At 40.6% G+C, this 21,302-nt stretch overlaps 1 protein-coding gene across 2 annotated transcripts in view; it reads left to right on the forward strand.

Moving 5' to 3' along the window:
• Window positions 1-21,302, forward strand: part of WDR7 (WD repeat domain 7) — a 586,970-nt gene that overhangs the window by 458,770 nt on the left and 106,898 nt on the right. For both annotated transcript variants that reach the window (XM_073620215.1, XM_073620224.1), the window contains 2 exons: window positions 7,341-7,490; window positions 15,329-15,411. In XM_073620215.1, the coding sequence (XP_073476316.1) occupies window positions 7,341-7,490; window positions 15,329-15,411 (233 nt within the window). The remainder of the gene's footprint in view (window positions 1-7,340; window positions 7,491-15,328; window positions 15,412-21,302) is intronic.

Consider the following 21,302-nt stretch of genomic DNA (forward strand, 5'->3'; position numbering starts at 1 on the left):
TTAAATTTGGCCGGGGTTCCCCTTAATATCCATACCAGACCTGAAAGGCCTGGTACGGAATTTAGGGGGACCCCCACGTCTTTTTTTTTTTTTTATTTTTAATTTTGGTTCGGGGTTCCCCTGTGGGGAATTCCCATGCCATTTTTATCAATGAACTTTTATGTGTATTTTCGGAACGGCAATTCATTAATAGCCACGAGTAGTTTTAAATGACTTTTTTTCCTTTGAAATGTCATTTTGCTGTCAGACTGTTCTAAACACGGGAAACATGCGCCCCTTTACAGGCATACTATAGACACCCCCCAGATACGAAATTTAAAGGAATATTACACTTTTGTTGTTTCACTTTAAGCATTATTAAAATCACTGCTCCCAAAAAAATGGCCGTTTTTAAAACTTTTTTTTGCATTGATCCATGTCCCCTGGGGCAGGACCCAGGTCCCCAAACACCCTTTATGACAATACCATGCATATAAGCCTTTAAAATTAGCACTTTTGATTTCTCCCATAGACTTTTAAAGAAAAACACTTTTGTTTTCAAAAATGTCATTTTTAATTTTGATTAGCAAAAAATAAAAAAAAACCCAGTGGTAATTAAATTCCACCAAAAGAAAGCTCTATTTGTCTCAAAAAAAGATAAAATTGTAATTTGGGTACAGTGTTGCATGACCGTGCAACAGTCCTTCAAAGTGCGACAGAATGTGTTTATAAATAATAGTATTAACAGCCCTGCTATAATTAAATGTTAATGATATATCAGAAAAGTTTACCTTTTTCTGTAGGTAAATTGTTTTGTCACCAGCTGTCAGTTCATGTAGTCTTCACCAGAATTTCTGATATAGCTTCTGATGTCAGTCTCCCAAGGTCCTCTTTGCCAGCAATCATGTGGCCAGTGCAGAGACAATGATCATGAGACCAACCTGAGGATGCAGAATTTACATTTTAGGCCTCATTCAGGAAGTTTTTTTTTTTTTCTCCCATATGCCTATGATCCAGGGGAGAGAAAAGCAGCCTTAAAAACGTGCCTAAAGCTCCATTTTGAAAATGCGTTTAGGAGCGTCAAGTGCTTGAGTGTTCATTCCATTGGCCAGAATATTAATTTATTCTGGCCATTGGAATGAACAAACGCTTAAGCAGCACTAGATGTGCTTAGCGCTTATGTAGGTACAAAGTACCCCTACTGATTCACAAAAAAAGTGCAAAAGTAAACACACATAGCCAGATTTTGACAAGTCCTTTATTCAATCCCCCCCTCCCCACCCGAAAAAAAACTGTCCCCCGAGGTAGATCTAACTTAAATTATGATGAACGCCAACCCAAACAGAAAAAAAAAAAACCTGCACCAACGCTTGGATCCCGGTTGATGACATCATAAGGGAGCGGGATCACCCGGTGACATCAGCAGGTGCCCCCTCCCTTCGTTTATTTAGCAACTGGAGGCTGCAGAGCTGTCATTCAGAGGGAGCCAGGCATCGGTGCGGGTCTGATTTTTGAAGGGGGGGTGATTTTTTTTTTTTTTTTTTTTTTTGTTTTATTGTCATGTGGGGTTCCTCTTAAAATCCATACCAAATCCAAAGGGCCTGGTATGGATTGGGGGGACCTCTACGCTGGGTTTTATATATTTTTTTAATGCCGGTAATTCTTTTGTTTACACTCTGCTGTCAGTGGAGAAACCACCGACAGCAGATGACTCATGGTTGTTGAGGATGTGGCGTCCGCCTGCTCCTTAACAACCATGCTATTTACTGGTAGTTTAGGACGCAAGCGGGTGGCGGCTCCTTAACAACCAGCACTAATTAAATATGTTCCTTGAATTAGGCGTGGTTGGACCACACTTGTTCAACAAATGTATTTTTTTATTTAGTTTAGTAAGTTGACTTTAGAGTCAGTTTATGTGGTTTTTTACCGTGCGTTTTTTACTAGTGCAGTAAATACCACATAAACTGACAGTGACTTGACATTTTGAATATCGCATGAGGTAATTGGGAAAAAATGTGTCGCGTGATCCAATTATCTCATGTGATATTCTTTAGTGAATTAAGCCCTGGATCATAGCTCGGATCTGGAGGAAATACACAAAGCACACTAGGATTCAAGGAAGAATACGCATGACTCAAATTAGCATCTGATTTTTTTTTTTTTTTCTTTTTTTGGAGCATCTAATTTGCAACCTTTATAGATGCATAAACTGGTACAAAGTTGTTAAAGTATAGAATTTTTTTTTTCTCCCCATTGTAGAGATTTTTCCTTATTTCCTGTCCCAATAACGATGTTCACCAAAAGTGAGGTGAAATGTTGTAAACAGTCACTTTTGGTAAAGTGAAGGTCTGGAACCTTCTGACTGGTTATTACTAGTTTTGTGGCCATGTTGACACTTTAGCTCCAAACTTTCTGCCCTCTTTTTGTCATGCATAGACTGCAGTCAAAGCCTTGACTTTTTCTCACGCTGTCCAAAACTCAAAAAAAAGCTTTAGCTGCTGTGTTTTAGTTAACATGTGTTGAATTTATTCAGAAAGATCATTTAGTGTTAGATGAATTGAGTGACAAATTATATGCTGTGGCTTGTGTGCCGCACATGTGTCAAAAAAAAAAATTATGTCTAAAGTGAACCACAGTGAATGTTTCCTGTTGTGTCTATGGGGAAATCTTCCCTATGGGATACAAACAGAAAAAAGGGACGTTCTACCCATTTCCTACTCAGTCAAAAAAATATTGCCTAAAGAGACAATTTAAGCCCTATCCCAGCCTGATAAAAGTCCCCCACCCACCATTCAATAATACAGCATCAGAACCCAAGTGTCAAGTTGGATTGTTGAGTCCTTTTAAGCAGAGTTAGTGTGAGGACTGGCAGGACTTAAAAAAAAAAAAAAAAAAAAAAAAAACCCTTTTACCAAGTTAAAAGACCATTTGCCTGCAAGAGAAGTAGTAGTATGCGCCCTTCTCCAGCGGCCCATGATACCTACTCCCCTTCTGTTTCAGTGCTACAACCTCCCCCCAATTTCTCTAGCCTTTGAAACTACCTGGTGTATTGTATCCCCACCATGTGAGGGGCTCCTTTCTCTGACCTCTAGATCTCTACAGGGCTTGGCAATGATATAAGTGTCATAAGAAGGTGTCAGCATGGGGGAGATACAGGCAAACGACACTCCCTGAAGTGTCAAATGATGAAGAGATTGACAAAGGAGGTGCTGGAATAGAGGGGACATAGTAGTCATGGCGTATGGGAGAGCTGAATATACTACCTCTTCTCTTGCTGGCATCTGGCCTTTTGAATGGTTTAGAGACCTAACAGGGTCTCTTTAAAGCCAACGTGGGCAGAACTTGAGGTCCTTTGTTCAGCTCTGGCCTGGGCACCAATGAAAGTAAACCGGCACCTATGGGTTACTTTGAATTTTATAACATGTACATACTGTATATGTGGTATTAGTTTTGGCAATATTTAAGACCTGATGTAAAATTTTCTGTAAGTTAAATAGACATGAAGCCCCATGGCTTAAAGAGGACCTTCAGTCATTTTTTCATCTTTACATCTATTAAATCTTCTGCTCTTGTTGTTGTTTTAACTTTGATAGTAAAACGTTTTTTTTTCTGCCAGTAAATACCTTATACAGCCCACTTCCTGTTTCTTGTAAAAAGCCTAGTCTTATGACATCATGCACAGCTCTCTCTCACTCTCGTGAAAGTTTGCCAGGAAGGGAGGGGGGATAAATCATAAGAGGGCCAATCAGAGCTGCAGAGCTGGGGGTGTGCCTTTGTGTGTCTGTGTAAATCCAGGAAGTGAACAGGCAGCAGCTTCAGCTGCCCACAGTTAAAATGGATGCAGCCAGACTTAGTGGAGGGAGATTTCTACATCATATTTGGCAAGTACAGAATCACAGTATATATATAAAATAATATGCAAAGTAGTTGGAGGGAAGCTTCAGAATGGCAAAGATGTTTTTTTACAAATTATGTGAGCAGACTGCAGTTCCTCTTTAAGTTTATCTTGCTTGTCTTGCCAGATAGGGTCTACATTGAATGCAGACTTGTGTGTTCGTGGCCCACTGCTTGACTCCATTGCAACAATATGAGAGAAATGTTCTCATCCTGTAATAACTTTCCTGTCTGCTGTTTCCTCTGAATGTTACACACAGTCAATTAGAGGCAGCAGCTGTAATTATTGAAGGTTTTCTCATTCCCCGGAGAGTGTTCTGTTCCTTAAGCCCAGTTTACTATCCTTTATGACAGAATTGAAATGAAATCCAATTGATCACCCTATCATTCAGAGGGACATCCAATATGTCAATAGCACTCTTAAAGATCTATGCATGTACAAATAACAGTAATGTATAAAGTGAAGCTCCACTGTATTACAAAGCAGTATTTAAAGAAGAACTCTGGTCTAATTATAAAGCAGGATATAGTAAAATGTGGAGCTGGTAGGAGCACAACATCTGATCATATGATAATACTTCAGCCTGCCTTCTTCACAAGAACAGCTAATATCTAACCCCTTTACCTGACACTCTTCCCTACATTATGGAAATCATTAACACAGTTCATTCTGGAGAAGAGGGCAGCTCCTACTGCATTATGGGAGTCAAGCTTTGTTTTTGCAGAGCTATCAATGTTTAAATTGGTTTGAGATGAACACATTGATTTGGTTGGATCAGACCTGTGGGCAGTCTGTGTCCTGTGTAGACACATCCTACTTGACCTATCATTGTAACTGCAGAAATGCATTGTAGCGGGTAGCAGCCAATCAAATATCGTAGCTTGTTGTAGATTATTTATTCAGCTATCTGCTGCCATAACCCCGGTTTTCTACGTCAAATTACCGACGTCTAATGATGGCGGCTGGTCCGTAATTGGTTAAATAATCCCAAAAATTTTTGTGACATGAATATTAGTGTAGCAAACAATAATCAATTCCACAGTAGCGCAACCACTGCTACTATGCAGTGGACACTCAAATATCTGCAAGTGATATAATCAAACGTGAAAATAATACAAAAATATTCCAACATTTCAAAATTATACAAATAAGTCCATAAAACTGTCAAAATAATAGTGTATAAATCTTTACAGTGATTAAATTCAGGAAAGTTTGTAATTAACACTCAACTCTCTAGCTGAGTAGAGCCAGGAATAATACACCTTGTATCCACCACCAGTGCGATTAAATAGAGCCTATGGAAATGCACTCACCAGATTAAATTGCCTTTCACTCTCATGGCAAATAAGCTTTTAGGTAAATATCCGCCTGGTAGTATCACTCTATAATCAGTAGGTCTCATCTCATCGCTTGTGTGTGAGAGAAAACAAAAAGCCTCCAATAGTGCATTAATCCCATAAAACATTTATTAACAACCAAGTAAACCACTCACATTTAAAATCATCTTGTACATTGTATGTAAATGGGTAGGTATCAGGCAACAACTCATCCCAGTCTCACCACCTCCATGATGGTTTCAACTGTATTTTAGTATTACTAGCCTGCTCATATAAATCTGAATAATTTTGTAAACTTACTTTGCGAAAACTCGCACACATTTATTTCCTTGAATTCTATGGCATGTATTGAATATGCCCTGAGAATAGGCACCGTTGTGTCACACATTTCACAGAACCTGCCTTCTGAACTAAAGAGGTGCTGAGAGGAGGAGTTTCAGAAGGCGCTATCATATACTTCCCAACTTTCTGAGATGGGAACGAGGGACACCTATTTGCAAAAGTATGCAGGCATAGGACATACCCCCTGCCCCCCCACCCCCCACTAAGGTAAAGAAACAATTGGTTAAACCAGCCTTTTTCAACCAGGGTGCATTCAGTATTCTGCAGGGGTGCCTTGGCAAAATGCCTAAAAATTGCCCAAAAATTGTAAACCAGCCAGCCAGTAGATGAAGCTTCCTTTTCAGTTACATAAGGCCACAGATTTTCATTGTGCACCATTACTATCTTCCAGCTGCCCGTGTCCTGACAACCAATGATTTCATCAGTTCATAAGGAGGACATTGGGCAACTGCACAACATTCTTTTTTGCCCCTCTCCATTAGCACTGGGGTCACAGTAGCAGAGTGAGGGAGAGATGCATTGGAATACTTGTCAATACCAGCATGCAAAAGTGTATTTGCTTTGGAAGAATAAATTACCTCTAACGTTGGGTGTCCTACATTGCAGATGTTGCTGCATTATGTAAAACTATTAGTTACATTTATTGCATTTTAGAATGGGGTGCCTCAGGATTGTGCAGAATTTTTAATGGTGCCCTAAATGAAAAAAGTTTAGAAACACTGGCTTAAGCCACAAGTGCTTTTTTTACCTCTACTATTCCTTTATAATGGCTTTTGGAATTTACAAATGCATCCATTTAGAAATTGGATGAAAGGTTTAGCACGGGGAAACACCTTTTGATAGATATAGTACAATTTATATACAACTATGTGGATCATACCCAAATGAGGAGGAAAGAGGGACTTTGTGCTGAATGAGGGACAGTCCGTCAAAATCAGGGACAGTTGGGAGCTATGCTATCAGAACAGGGATCACTGCTTGCAGGCAGCAGGGTACTATGGGATATGTAGTCCTTAGAAATTGAAAGTAAACAGCAGAGGAGAAGCTGCAAAGCATGCAGAGAATCTAGGACGTTGTGGAAAGAGATGGCCTACAGGCAGGCAGCACTCACAACATGAATTTTTTTTTTTTTTTTTAAGTAAGCTTATATTAGAAAATAACTATAGTTTGTATTGCTATTACAATGCTGATGTTATTAAAAGACTGTGACCTTAGAACTCCTTTGAGAATTAATTATGTGACAGGATTACTTTGAAGCTTTTTTCCTGAAAAGTTTAAATTCCCAGGTTGCTTGATATGACATCCCCCTAAACATGTAATTTCTACCCTAGAAGTTTATATGCCAAAGGCCAATGCTCTAAGGTAGGTTTTAGTGAAGTCCAGTTGACCTAACAGTATGTTTTAAAGGTTTGCAGCAGGAAGTTGGTACACCCAGGGAAAACCCACAGGGGACAGCATACAAACGCTATAGGAATAGAGGCTGTGATAGAAAAATGAACCCAGGACACAGGTGCTACTTAAGCAAAAGCATTAACCACTAAAGTATTGTGCTGCCCACAGCAACAGCAAACTGACAGCTGGATGATACACAAAATGATCCACCAACAACTGGGGCTCCAAAATCAAATAAAAAAGATGGATGTCTATGGTTTAGACAAGGAAAGCAAGTATTCACTCGTCTCAAGTGTATTTTTTTTCCTGAATTGTAGCTGCTCGTTGCGTTGCAACTCTCAATATACCATAAATGATTTCTTTTTTCTGTGTTGTTCTATAATCTGTCTCTGCAGGTCCACAGGCACACAGCTCTGGCTGCAAACACGCAATCTCAGCAAAATATCCATACCACTGCTCTGGCCCGAGCGAAGGGAGAGATTCTGAGGGTTATAGAAATCCTGATTGAGAAAATGCCATCTGATGTCGTGGATCTCTTGGTGGAGGTATATGAATTTCTGTCACTGTCATGTTTCTGTCCTTTTTGAGAAGTAACTTTCCTTCTGTTGATTATGACGAGTTGAGCACAAGTTGAGTAACAGAATACTTGGAGAGGTGCAGGTGAAGGACTGTTTATTTTGTAGCATATGTCCAGAGAGGAGAAGACATTCAACAGCAGGATCCACGAAGATAATCTCAAATATCACAGAGTTGAGAAGCTCCACTACAACTCTTCTAGGCTCCAGTATAGAATGGAAACCAAACCCCCATGACATCTTCTTTTTTAATAACACCTGCCACACATAAAATAAAGCCCAAATCCTTTTTAACTCATAAACACAATGAGCCTCATTTATCAACATATCAAAGCAGTGCTGCTTTGCCTAAGCCAGCATTGAGAAAAATGTTAAAAGAATTGTCCCATTGTCCCAACTGAAGCTTCTTATAACATTATCTAGATATATTCAATGTGCAGCAAAAATTTTAAATGACAAATGTCACTTTTACAAACCTAAGTTTCTTTCCCACTCCACCCAGTCTGTATGATGCAGAAAAGGACTGTGGCTATCTGCGTGTGAGCAATGGTCTCTCTGCAGCTGTCCAACCCATTCTTTGCTTAGTCAGAGCTTGTACTCTCTAATCAGCATGGAACATGAGCTTTGCTTATTTGAGAGCTTTAGCTCTGATCCAGCACAGATCAGAGAGGCTGCTACTTAGTGGTTGTAACCGCCTGTTCCCTTATAGCAGATTAAACAGCACAGTGCTTGTGCTGTGTAATCTGCCACTTTCTAAGCTGTAAAAAACCTGGCTGATGATGCCTGTTCCTGTGTCCCCCTCTGTGCACTGACCACGGTAATCATGGCTGCTGCGCTCCGATTATAGTGGTCAGTTTATGCGCCTCTCTCATCCGCAGCTCTCCTCTCTCCCCCTCCCTCCTTGCCTGTCAGCTCCTGTGTGTGTGCGTAGTAAAGTAAGCTGTAAAAAAAAAAAAAACACTGTCAGCCCCTCTCTTTTATCCAGCCATAACACACTGTGTAAGTGTTTGTTGAAAAAGATGCCTCTAAATACTTTTTTCAGATCTCTTCAGGCCTGTCATGTGACTCCCGGCTCTTCTCCTCCCCCATTTAAGCGGTCACGTGACCTCCCCTGCTGACGTCAGAGGGAGATTGGGGACCCTCCCACTGTAGCTTGTAGGTGTAGTAGGAGAGCGGCTGGGAGTCACTTGGCCAGCCAGAAGAGTTCGGAAAAAAAAAGTTAATTAGGGCCATCATTTTCAACAAACACTTACACAGTATGTTATGGCTGGATGAATTTTTTTTTTAAAGGTTACAGACACTTTAAGCTGGGTATACACATAGATTTTTATTTTTTGTTCAACCAGCAGGTTGAACTAAAACAACCTCACAAATCTCCGCGCTGCATCAATACATGCAATGTTGATTAAGGGATCTCTCCTACTGTGTCTATGTATTCTGACAACAGGTACTTCCTGTTAGAATACACTGATCAGCACTGTAGCCATTGGCTGCAAGCGCTGATCGAATGCTTGTTTTTCAGCATGACTGTTCGACAGAAGCCACTTGTTTGCCCAGCTTCTGTTGAACAGACAGCAGTACTACGCGCGGTACTGAACCGGCTGAATATCGGTATGTGTATACCCTGCTTTACATACAAGGATAGCACCAGTCCTCTTCTGTAACCTATAGCCTGGGGGAGAGAATTTTAGGCTCATTGGGGGACCAATTACATCAATACCAGAAATAAGACCTTTGCCATTTACCTTTTCTCTGAACAGTAAAGTGCTTATCCTGCCTAACCTGTATAAAAAAAAAAAATCTGTACTCTTACATCCGGTCCAGTCATGTGATCCTGCCATTTTAGCTCAGCATGCGCTCAACATTGGCTGGCAATTACGGGAGCCTCGACATTACTCATAGGCTTCCATGGCCCAGCAGTTCTTGGCACTCTCTTTCCTCCTCATTGACATAAGGGAGCCAGAGCTGCAAGCTCACATGACCTGAGCACATTAAAAATGGGTATATACACACATCTTTTTTCTACAGGTTAGACAGGATAGGTAGGAAGAGGGGGGGGGGGTAAGAATAGTTAGATTTGGGCTTTTCTTCCACTTTAAAGCAGCCCATAGATTAAGCAATTTTATTTCTTTAAGGACCAGCTTAAGGATATACAGTATACATCAATCATATTTACAAAAAAGACTAGCACACAGAGCCATTTATATCTGTAGCTGCCCCAAAAGGAGTTCAGGGTACCCATAGACATTAGATTTTTTTAATAGACCTTAGTCTTTAGTCCTCCAGTAGGATGAAGAATAAAGCATATGTACCCAAAATTTTGTTTTTATGTTTTCAATAGAATATTGAGGGGTTACATTTCCTCACCCAGAGAAGCAACAGGAAGATTCCCCTCATCACCTGTTCTGGTGTTACCTCAATTTGTGATTTCCTATCATTTTTTTTTGTCTGTGACGGTACAAATAGAGAAGTTGAGTCTTCTGGCAATTAAACATACAAAGAGGTTCTAACCCTACTCTATGTAAAACTTAAAAAAAAAAAAAGTTTTTACTATACATACACTTTAAATGTGATGTCTGCAGACACCTGAGGATGAAGACAAATCTGGGTGAGGAATAGAGATCAGATTTGTCAGAAAAAGTGTGTTCTCCTTGTAAATTAAGGTTGGAGGTGCTTCATTTACCTCTCCTCTCCTCGCCTAAGTGATACTCTCCCCCCACCACACTTTACCACTAGCTGCCTGTTAACAGAGAATATGGTTCAGACCTATCACTCTATAACACTCTATCCAGGTTACCTCCCGACCCTTCCTCATTAATTTCTCAAGACGGTTACAAGTGCAGCTTCTGCTCTGAACATGACCGTTTCCTCTCCTCAGCTCCGGTCACCTTTCATACTCCCACCTTCAGCACACCTCACATTCCTCGACCATTATCTGGAACTTCCTATTCAGCACTCTCTAAGGCCTGATTCACACCTATGCATTTTTAGTGCTTTTTGCATTTTGCAGATTTGCACTGCAGTCCATTTAACATGGTTTCCTATGAAACACGTTCTGTAGTGCAAATCTGCAAAATGCAAAAAGCACTAAAAATGCATAGGTGTGAATCGGGCCTAAATCTTTATACTTTAAATCACACTTTTAAAACTCACCCCTCTAGACAATTTCCTCTTCTATTGCACATTCTCTTCAGTCATGGATCTGTCCATACGTACTTTTGCACTACTTGACAAGGCGCAGACTGTCACCATTGACTGTCAACCATTATCTGGAACTTCCCATTCAGCACTCTCTAACTCTTTATACTTTAAATCACACTTTTTAAACTCACCTCTCTAGACAATGTCCTTTTCTATTACACATTCTCTTCAGTCACGAACCTGTGCATACGTACTTTTGCCACTACTTGACAAGGCATAGACGGTCACCATATATCACTTTCTGATTCTTATTTCTTATTCCCAATAAATTTTTATGGTCACTTTTATCGTATTGTATTTTTGTTTGCAGAATTATTTTTGCTGTATATTTTATGCTACGCAGTTGTATACAGTCATAACAGTTGGTTTACTGAAGGAGTTAAAAATGTTTACCTAAAAAGTAAATGCTGTCTTTGTAAAGTGAGTGTTCAGTGGGCTAGATAAGGTAAGGTAAAGCTATGTTTACCTTATTCAACCAGTCACGTGCTAGAAAAATCTGTTATTTATTTTATTACTATTTTATTGGGTGTTCAAAGTTCAACTATTTATTAGCATTCACTTTGCAAGGTAACCAAATTCTTGAAATTGATCATTTAGTTTTCTAGGTGGCCTTTTTAGTAAATCAACCCTCTAATGCCTATTCTTTTTTATTAGTTTTTGTACAGTGCATCCAGAAAATCCGGAAAGTATTCACAGCGCTTCACATTTTTCCATATTATGTTATGTTACAGCCTTATTCCAAAATGGAATAAATTAATTTTTTTCCTCAAAATTCTACAAACAATACCCCATAATGACAAGGTGAAAGAAGTTTGTTTGAAATCTTTGCAAATTTATTAAAAATAAAAAAGGAGAAAAAATCCCATTCACATACGTTTTCAGAGCCTTTGCTCAATACTTTGTTGAAGCACCTTTGGCACCAATTACAGCCTCCACTCTTTTTGAGTATGATGCTACAAGCTTGGCACACCTATTTTTTGGCAGTTTTTCCCATTCTTCTTTGCAGGACCTCTCAAGCTCCATCAGGTTGGATGGGGAGCATCGGTGCACAGCCATTTTCAGATCTCTCCAGAGATGTTCAATCAGATTCCAGTCTGGGCTCTGGCTGGGCCACTCAAGGACGTTCTCAGAGTTGTCCCGTAGCCACTCCTTTATTATCTTGGCTGTGTGCTTAGTGTTGTTGTCCTGTTGGAAGATGAACCTTTGCCCGAGTCTGAGGTCCAGTGCGCTCTGGAGCAGGTTTTTATCAAGGATGTCTCTGTACATTGCAGCATTCATCTTTCCCTCAATCCTAAATAGTCTCCCAGTTCCTGCTGCTGAAAAACATCCCCACAGAATGATGCTGCCACCACCATGCTTCTCTGTAGGGATGGTATTGGCCAGGTGATGAGCTGTGCCTGGTTTCCTCCAGAAATGACACTTGCCATTCAGGCCACAGAGTTCAATCTTTGTTTCATCAGACAAGAAAATTTTGTTTTTCGTGGTCTGAGAGTCCTTCAGGTGCCTTTTGGTAAACTCCAGGCGTCATGTGCCTTTTACTGAAGAGTGGCTTCCATCTGGCCACTCTATCATACATGCCTGATCGGTGGAGTGCTGCAGAGATGGTTGTTCTTCTGGAAGGTTCTCCTCTATCCACAGACAAACCCTGGAGCTCTGTCAGAGTATTCATCAGGTTTTTAGTTACCTCCCTGATGAAGGCCCTTCTCCCCTGATCGCTCAGTTTGGCTGGGTGGCCCACTCTCGGAAGAGTCCTGGTGGTTCCAAGCTTCTTCCATTTAAGGATGATGGAAGCCACTGTGCTCATTGGGACCTTCAATGCTGCAGAAATTTTTTTTGTACCCTTCCCCAGATCTGTGCCCCGATATAATCCTGTCTCAGAGGTCTACAGACAATTCCTTGGACTTCATGGCTTGGTTTGTGCTCTGACATGCACTGTTAACTGTGGGACCTTATATTGACAGGTGAGTCCCTTTCCAAATCATGTCCAATCAACTGAATTTACCACAGGTGGACTCCAATCAAGGTGTAGAAACATCTCAAGGATGAGCAATGGAAACAGGATGCACCAGAGCTCAATTTTGAGTGTCATGGCACAGGCTGTGAATACTTATGGACATGGGATTTTTTTTCTTTTTTTTTTTTTTTTTTTATAACTTTGCAAAGATTTCAAACACATTTTTTTCACGTTGTTGTTATGGGGTATTGTTTGTAGAATTTTGAGGAAAATAATGAATTTAATCCATTTTGGAATTAGGCTGTAATATAACAAAATGTGGAAAAAGTGAAGCGCTGTGAATACTTTCCGAATGCACTGTATGTGTATAAGCTATATTTGTTGGCATTGTTGCAAGATTGACCTTGTAGACTGCTACAGGATATGATGGAGCTATATACATTTTAAAGATGAGTAATTTGTTCAATATTGACACCTTCCTCATTAAAATTGTAGACATAGACCTCAAACAGGCTGTAGGAGCATCTCCCTACCTCTGCCTGCACAGGGCTGGGCATCTTCCTGGGAGTTGCTGCTTGTACAAAACACATATTATGGTGACTACCATAGACAATAATGGGCTGCCTGGCAAGAAATTACTGCACAGGCCCAGACACTGAGTGACAGCTACAGTCTACCTCTATCATTTTAATGATAGTGGTGAGGGAGGTACATAGGTTTTGTGGAACAAAAAAAACCAAAAAGATTCTTATTCTTTAACCGCTTGCCGACCATCCGCTGAAGTTTTACTGCGGCAGAATGGCTCGGCTGGGCGAAATGACGTTACCTTACGTCGCTTTGCCTTTTGGCCACTAGGAGAGTGCGCACCCGCAACGTATGCCCGGAGCCGATGTGAGTGCCTGGCGGGAGCAATGACCGCCGGGCTCCTGTGATCGCTTGTGACAGAGCAAGAACCGGGATCTGTGTGTGTAAACACACAGATCCCAGTTCTTTCAGGAGAGTAGAGACAGATTGTGTGTCCGCCGCAATATCGCAATCCCTATAAGGGGAGTGCGTGTGCCCGACCCCGATGCAAGTGCCCGCTGGGCTCCCGCGATCGCTCATGACAGAGCGAGAACCAGTTCCCAGTTCTTTCAGGGGAGAGGAGACAGATTGTGTGTTCATACTATGTATGAACACTGATCCCCCCCCCCACACACACACACACACACATAGGGAACACAGTTAACCTCTTGATCGCCCCCTAGTGTTAACCCCTTCCCTGCCAGTGACATTTACACAGTAATCAGTGCATTTTTATAGCACTGATCGCTGTATAATTGTCAGTGATCTCAAAAATGTGTCCGATGTGTCCGCCATAATGTTGCAGTCCCGATAAAAATATTCTTTAACCACTTGCAGACCAGCCGTTGCAGTTTTACTGCGGCATAATGGCTCGGCTGGGCGAAACTACGTTACCTTACGTTGCTTCGCCTTTTAGCCACTTGGGGCGCGTGCGCACCCGCAACGTATGCCCGGAGCCGATGTGAGTGCCTGGCGGGAGCAATGACCGCCGGGCTCCTGTGATCGCTTCTGACAGAGCAAGAACCGGGATCTGTGTGTGTAAACACACAGATCCCAGTTCTTTCAGGAGAGTAGAGACACATTTTGTGTCCGCCTCAATATCACAATCCCGATAAGAATCGCAGATCGCCGTCATTACTAGTAAAGAAAAAAAATAATAAATTAAAATGCCATAAATCGCTAAGACGCTAAAACGTTTGTGCAAGCCAATCCATATATGCTTATTGCGATTTTTTTTTTTTTTAATCAAAAATATGTAGAAGAATACATAGTGAGGAAAACATTTGTTTTTTTGATAAAAAATGTGGGATATTTATTATAGCAAAAAGTAAGTTATTGTTTTTTTCAAAATCGTCGTTCTTCTTTTGTTTATAGCGCAAAAAATCAAAACCACAGAGGCGATCAAATAACACCAAAAGAAAGCTCTATTTGTGAGAAAAAAAGAACGTCAATTTTGTTTGTGTACAGCGTAGCACAACCGTGCATTTGTCAATTAAAACGACTCAGTGCTGTTTCGCAAAAAATGGCCTGGTCATTGAGCAGCCAAATCTTCCGGGGCTGAAGTGGTTAAAAGTGTATCTAAATCCCAAACTTTTCTTTTTAGTTTTGGATAGAGTGGCTAGGGGTTTAGAACTGTCTCCACTGGGGGGATTCACCGTCTCTATTTGTCCAAGTGGCCATGTCGTCAAGAAAGTTATCAAAAATCCCAAATCTTAGTTTATCACCGGATTGAGAACAGAGGAGGAATCTTCCGTTGAGGAGAATTGTTGCTGTGACAACTGTAATGGGAATTCCTCTCATTTAAGAGAGATTTCTTCTTGCTTCCTGTTTCTACAGTGCAGAATGTAAAGGGAAATCTCCCTAATGGGATACAGATGGCACAAAAAAAGAAAACCTCACTTTGTCCTAAAGTAAAACTAAACAAATTACTTTATTTGTTTAAAAATTTAGAAGGTATGTCATCTACTTTGCTTACAAGTTTGTCATGCGAAATATGTGTGAAACATAGAAGAGCGACGGCAGAAATAAAGATCAAGTGGTCCATCAAGTCTGCCCTATTTATGTTGTATTTGTTGTATTTGATGCTTAGGTGATGGACATTATTATGTACTCCTTGGAAGGATCTTTGTTGAAGAAAAAAGGACTACAGGACTGCTTCCCTTCCATTTGCCGGTAAGTCTTATGCTGCTGTGCGTATTATTCATTCCCTCCACTCTTAAGCCCGGGAAATATGGGACGAAAATTGTCCGGTTCGGGAGGAACAGGTCGATTTTTAGTCTGTGTGTCCTACTGTCTGTTCAACAGAAGTCAGTTTAATGACCAGCTTCTGTCAAATGGAAATCCAGCATTCGATCAGCGCTTGCAGCCAATAGAGGGAGAGATCCCTGCATCCAAATCGCTTGTGTTGATGCAGGAATCATGTCATACTTTTTTATTTATTTTATTTTTTTTATTCAGCCCGGTGGTTGAAAAAAACAAAAAAAAAACCCTGTTACTTTGTACCCAGCTTTTAGGGATCAATGTACCTAAAAGTAATGTACATGGTACAGTATATGTGAAGCTTGGTGGGCTTAGTCAGCCTTTGCCCTCTTATATGTCTTGAATGAATCAATAATATCATTTTCCTGACAGAGCTCCTTATCCCTGTTCACCTAGGAATTTGGGTGTTCTACCCACCTTTGTGTTTTCTTTGACAGTAGGGACATCTCATAATGAGACCCGGGAACTCGGCACAGAGCTGTCACCAATAGAGTCTGCAAGATATATTAAAAAAACTGTAAAGAGATTTAATGGTGGCCACATATGTAGCAATCAGATTATACGTTGTTTTGGGGTTTTTTTGGTAACAATAAGATTGAATCTATGAAATATTAAAAAGACATACACTGAGAGTTATTTACTAAAACAGGAGATTGTGAAATTTGGTGCAGCTCTGCATAGAAACCAATCCGCTTCCAGATTTTATTTTGTTAAAGCGGTTCTTCAGTAATTTTTTCATGTTTCCATCTATTAAATCTTCTGCCCTTGTTGTTTTAACTTTAACTTGTTTTAACTTTGGACAGTAAATACCTTATACAGCCCACTTCCTGTTTCTTGTCTGGTCATTGGCCTAGGCTTATGACATCATGTACAGTTTGCCAGGGGGGGCAGGAGAGTGGAGGAGTGATGAGTCGTAAGAGAACCAAGGAGAGCTGGAGGGGGCGGAGATGACAGGAGACTGCAGAGATTTATGTGTAGTCATAGAGAGAGGAGAAATGTGCAGGCAAGCAGTGGCGTGAGTCTGTCTGTGTGTGTATGTATATATACTGTGTATGTATGTGTGTGTGTATATATATATATATATATATATATATATATATATATATATATATATATATATATATATATGTGGGGGGGGGGGGTCTCTGTAAATCCAGAAAGTGAACAGGCAGCAGCTTCAGCTGCCCACAGTTAAAATGGATGCAGCCAGACTCAGTGGAGGGAGATTTCTGCAGCATATTTGCCAAGTACAGAATCACAGTATATATAAAATAATATGCAAAGTGGTTGGAGGGAAGCTTCAGAATGTCAAAGATGTTTTTATTACAAATTATGTGAGCAGACTGCAGTTCCTCTTTAACCGATTCCCGACCAGCGAGTGACGATGTACATCGGCACAATGGCACGGGTGGGCAAAAGGGCGTACCTGTACATCCCTCTGTCATAGCCACATCTCCACATCTATGTCCGCCAGTGGCCCGCGATCGCGGCGAGAAGAGGCAGAACAAGGAACTGCCTATGTAAACAAGGCATTTCCCTGTTCTGCCTAATGACATGACAGGAATCCACTGCTCCCTGTCATTGAGAGCAGTGATCTCTGTCATGTCCTAGGTAGCCCACCCCCCCCCCTACAGTTAGAAAACACTGAGGGAACACAGTTAACCCCTTGATCGCCCCCTAGTGTTTAACCCCTCACCTGCCAGTGACATTTATACAGTAATCAGTGGCTATTTATAGCTCTGATCGCTGTATAAATGTCAATGGTCCCAAAAAAGTGTCAAAAGTGTCCGATCTGTCCGCTGCAATAAATCGCAGATCACCGCCATTACTAGTAGAAAAAAATGAATAATAAAAATGCCATAAATATATCCCCTATTTTGTAGATTCTATAACTTTTGCACTTACCAATCAATATACGCTTATTGCAATTTTTTTTTTTTTTCTTTTAACCAAAAATATGTAGTAGAATATATATGGGCCTAAAGTTAGGAAGAAATTAGTTTTTTATATATATATATATATTTTTTTTTTTTTTTTTGGGGGGATATTTATTATAGCAAGAAGTGAAAAAAATTGCTCTTTTGCCAAAATTGTCGCTCTTATTTTGTTTATAAAAACCGCAGAGGTGATCAAATACCACCGAGAGAAAGCTCAATTTGTGGGGAAAAAAAAAGGACGTCAATTTTGTTTGTGTACAACGTCTCACGACCGCGCAATTGTCAGTTAAAGCGACGCAGTGCCAAATCGCAAAAAAGGCTCTGGTCATTAAGGGAGTAAAATCTTCCGGGGGGTGAAGTGGTTAATTGAACAAGCTGAAGTGAGAAGCTGATTGGCTACCATGCACAACTGCACCAGATTCTAAATGCTCCGGTTTTAGTAAATCTCCCCCATAGTGTCATCATTCAGTTTTGCGCAAAAATTATCAAATTTATCGAAATTATTTTGATCATTCTGGACAGAAAATCTGTTTGCAGAAAAGTAGATGGATGAATATCATTGTTAGGTGTATGGGTGCATCCAATAATCTTTTTTCTGTGGAGGGGAAGGGTGAGGTTAGGCCAGGGCAAGTGAACAAAAAGGATAAATGCACTTCGTTTTTAAGTACGCTGATCTGTTAAAGTAATCAGACCTAAAATTCTAGTCGCCCAATTCCTGAGAAGAAATCACATTGGAGATATCTGCCTGCTCTTTCCCATGGACTATCATGCACATAATCGTGCAAACTCGTGTGTTTAGGTATACGTGTTTATGGAAAGATCCTTGCAAAAATTGGTCTTTCAGCTGCCAAATTGTACTCACATGTCCCACCACCTTTGATATCAGTTACCCACCTGAGTAGTTTCTCATCCAGGCTTTGTTCTCCTAAGAGGATGTATTGCTTTTTGAGTAATCCAATTTGTGAAGTAGCTATAAAGTGCAATAAAGCTACTTTCTCTGGACTAATGCCAGGTGAGTTCTCAGCACTATGCTGGAGAATTAAACAAAAACAACACTTAGCAGATTTTTAGCTGTAAGAGTGTGAGCTCTGTGGTCACTGTGACAGCAGAGCTTTCTATTGAAATGTGTATGCCTTTCTTTGAAGCTGCTGTCAGTTTAGGGTTCAGGGGTTTCAGGTTTTTTTAGGGGTTTTTTTTTGGTTGAATATAATGGAGGCAGTAGTCGGGGGGGGGGGGGGGTTGTTCTGCCTTTGTGGAGTATGTTGATAAGATTAAATCCGGGAGACTATGTAGAAGGAGGCTTTGCCTAGCCTGCTGTGCTTACATATCCATTCCCCAGGAGCCTTTGCCAGGGACAATGCAATAAGTGCCTCATGACCGGGCACTGCAGAACCTTCACAAAATTTAATTTTAAAGGCTAAGTTCACTTTTAGTAAAAATAATAATTAATTGTGCATGATTTTACAGATAAAAAAATTGCATTTATTTTAGTTTTTTTTACCCTGAAAAGCATTGCATCTGTGATTAGTGGATCGCAGGTGCAGTGTCAGGCTCCTGCTGACAGCTGTCTGCCTGCATCTCAATAAGGTAGACAGTTACTGATCTGCAGGAAGTGTCAGTGAACTGCGAGGGCGCTGATGAGCGATGATTATTTCTCTTATTATTCATATTCTTTTTTTTATTCTTATATTATTCAATATTCTTTTTGTGTTCTTTATACACAATAGCAGACAATAACAAATATTCATTTTTAATCAAGAGCAAATTAAAATACAAGCTTACAAATTTAACTAAAAAACAAATGTTTTATTATTTTCATTAACGCATACACGAATAAAGTTTTTCGATTCATTGGTTTTACAGGGAGTATTGGCATCTACATAATTAACTTTTTTCCATCATAACACTATGTATTATACAGAGAGTAGCACCATAGACTTAACTGCATTGACAAAATTCACTTCTAAACACAACACCTAAGGGCACTTTCCCAGTGAGGCGGCGGTGGTGGTAAACCATCGCTTTAGCAACGCTTTTCGGGCGCTATCGGGGCGGTTTTAACCCCCGCTAGTGGCCGAAAAAGGGTTAAAAGCGACGCTGCCGAATCGATTTGGCGGCGCTGCCCATTCATTTCAATGAGCAGGGGCGCTTTAGGAGCGGTGTATACACCGCTCCTAAAGCACCCCAAAGATGCTTATTGCAGGACTTTTTCTAATTGTCCCGCAAGAGCACCGCTCCAGTGTGAAAGCACTCGGGCTTTCACACTGGAGTGACAGGAGAGGTGCTTTCAGACGCATTGCAGACGCTATTTTTAGCGTGTGAAAGTAGCCTCATAATCAATCACTTACACCTACTACCTCTTTGAGTGACTACCAATGATGCTTAAATACTCCCCACACACATGTGTTCCCTATCCCCATGACTAAGCTCCGGGGGCGGAGTGAAACGTGGTGGGTGCGTGGTTGGAGTCCAGGCTGAGGTTGCCACCTTACTCACCACCTCAGGACACATAGATGTGCAACCTTTAGGGGCCACCCCATTGGTTTTTGAAGTTCATTGAGAACTACAAGTCATCTGCTGCGGTGGCAGATGGGACTTATAGTTCATAAATTCACAGATCTCTGTGACCAAATGACACGGCTATGTGGGCGGGGCTGTTTTTAAAACCTGACAGTGGATGCAGGGAGAGGAACCCCCACCTGATCTGATGGGTTGGTGAAGGGGCACAGGTTCTTGCCTAAATATGGGTGTAACATGTTACTAAAGGTTAACTTATCCTTTAAAACAGTGGTCTCCAAGCTGCAGTCCCGGGGACGGATGTGGCCCTTTGCTTTCTTTTATCTGGCTTTTGGAGCTCTATTCCATTCACTAACCCCAACAAAGGGGCATAATTATTCCCAATGACACCAATGATGGGACACAATTCCCCTCACAGATACTAATGATGAGGCACTATTCTTCTCAATGACACCAATGATGAGACACTATTCCTCCCAATGACACCAATAATGGGGCATTGTTTGCTCCCACTTACATCAGGAACTTTTCTACTCCCGGTGACGACAGTCTGAAGCCCCCTCCCCCAATGTATGAGGAACTATAAACTGACCCTTCATTTTGAAAGTTTGGAGATTCCTGCTTCAAAGGAAAAGGTGCATTACTTTTTTTTTTTTTTTTTTATGTTTTGGTACAGGTGGAATTTTAAAAGTTCCATTTTGTTATATGGTATAAGTCCATTTTAAAAGCAAAATCATTTTTGTATGAAGTGTACATTTAACAAGATGCTTGTGTATCCAATAAACATCCTTAGCCTAATTATAAAACTGTATATATGGAAATAAATATTGTCTGCGGGTCGATGGGCTTTCATATACTGTTTGGAACTGCTTGTTCAACAGAAGCCTTTTGTCAGAGTTAATTGAAAAGTAACCTTTTACTATCTTGCATCTTAATTACCTGGCCCTTTACATGGGCCTCCGTGATGAAATCCCTCTTGTAAAATGTGAGTTATTTGCTGTCCGAGTCTCTATTAAATGTGCTTGTTAATATCGGAGAGCTTTACAAGTGAATTGTAAGCAAATGATTCCATCTGCGCCAGGCCAGCATTACAGAGGAGGGAGCTGACAGCACAAGAATGAATGTGCAAAGCTGGCGATTTCCTTGTGTTTTGTATTTACAAGGACCTATTCTTAAACAGTTACCTGTGGTATTCATAGTGCTTTAACCCAGTTACCGTTGTCTAAATGAATGTTCTGTAACATTCTGTCAGAAACCATGAAATCAGGCTGAGACAGAAGTACAGTTAAATCACACTTGTTTAATAATAAAAGTAAAAAGAAAACAACATAGTCAAAACATAGCCAAAGT

This window comes from Aquarana catesbeiana, linkage group LG01 (assembly GCF_042186555.1).
Source record: "Aquarana catesbeiana isolate 2022-GZ linkage group LG01, ASM4218655v1, whole genome shotgun sequence".
NCBI lineage: Eukaryota > Metazoa > Chordata > Amphibia > Anura > Ranidae > Aquarana > Aquarana catesbeiana.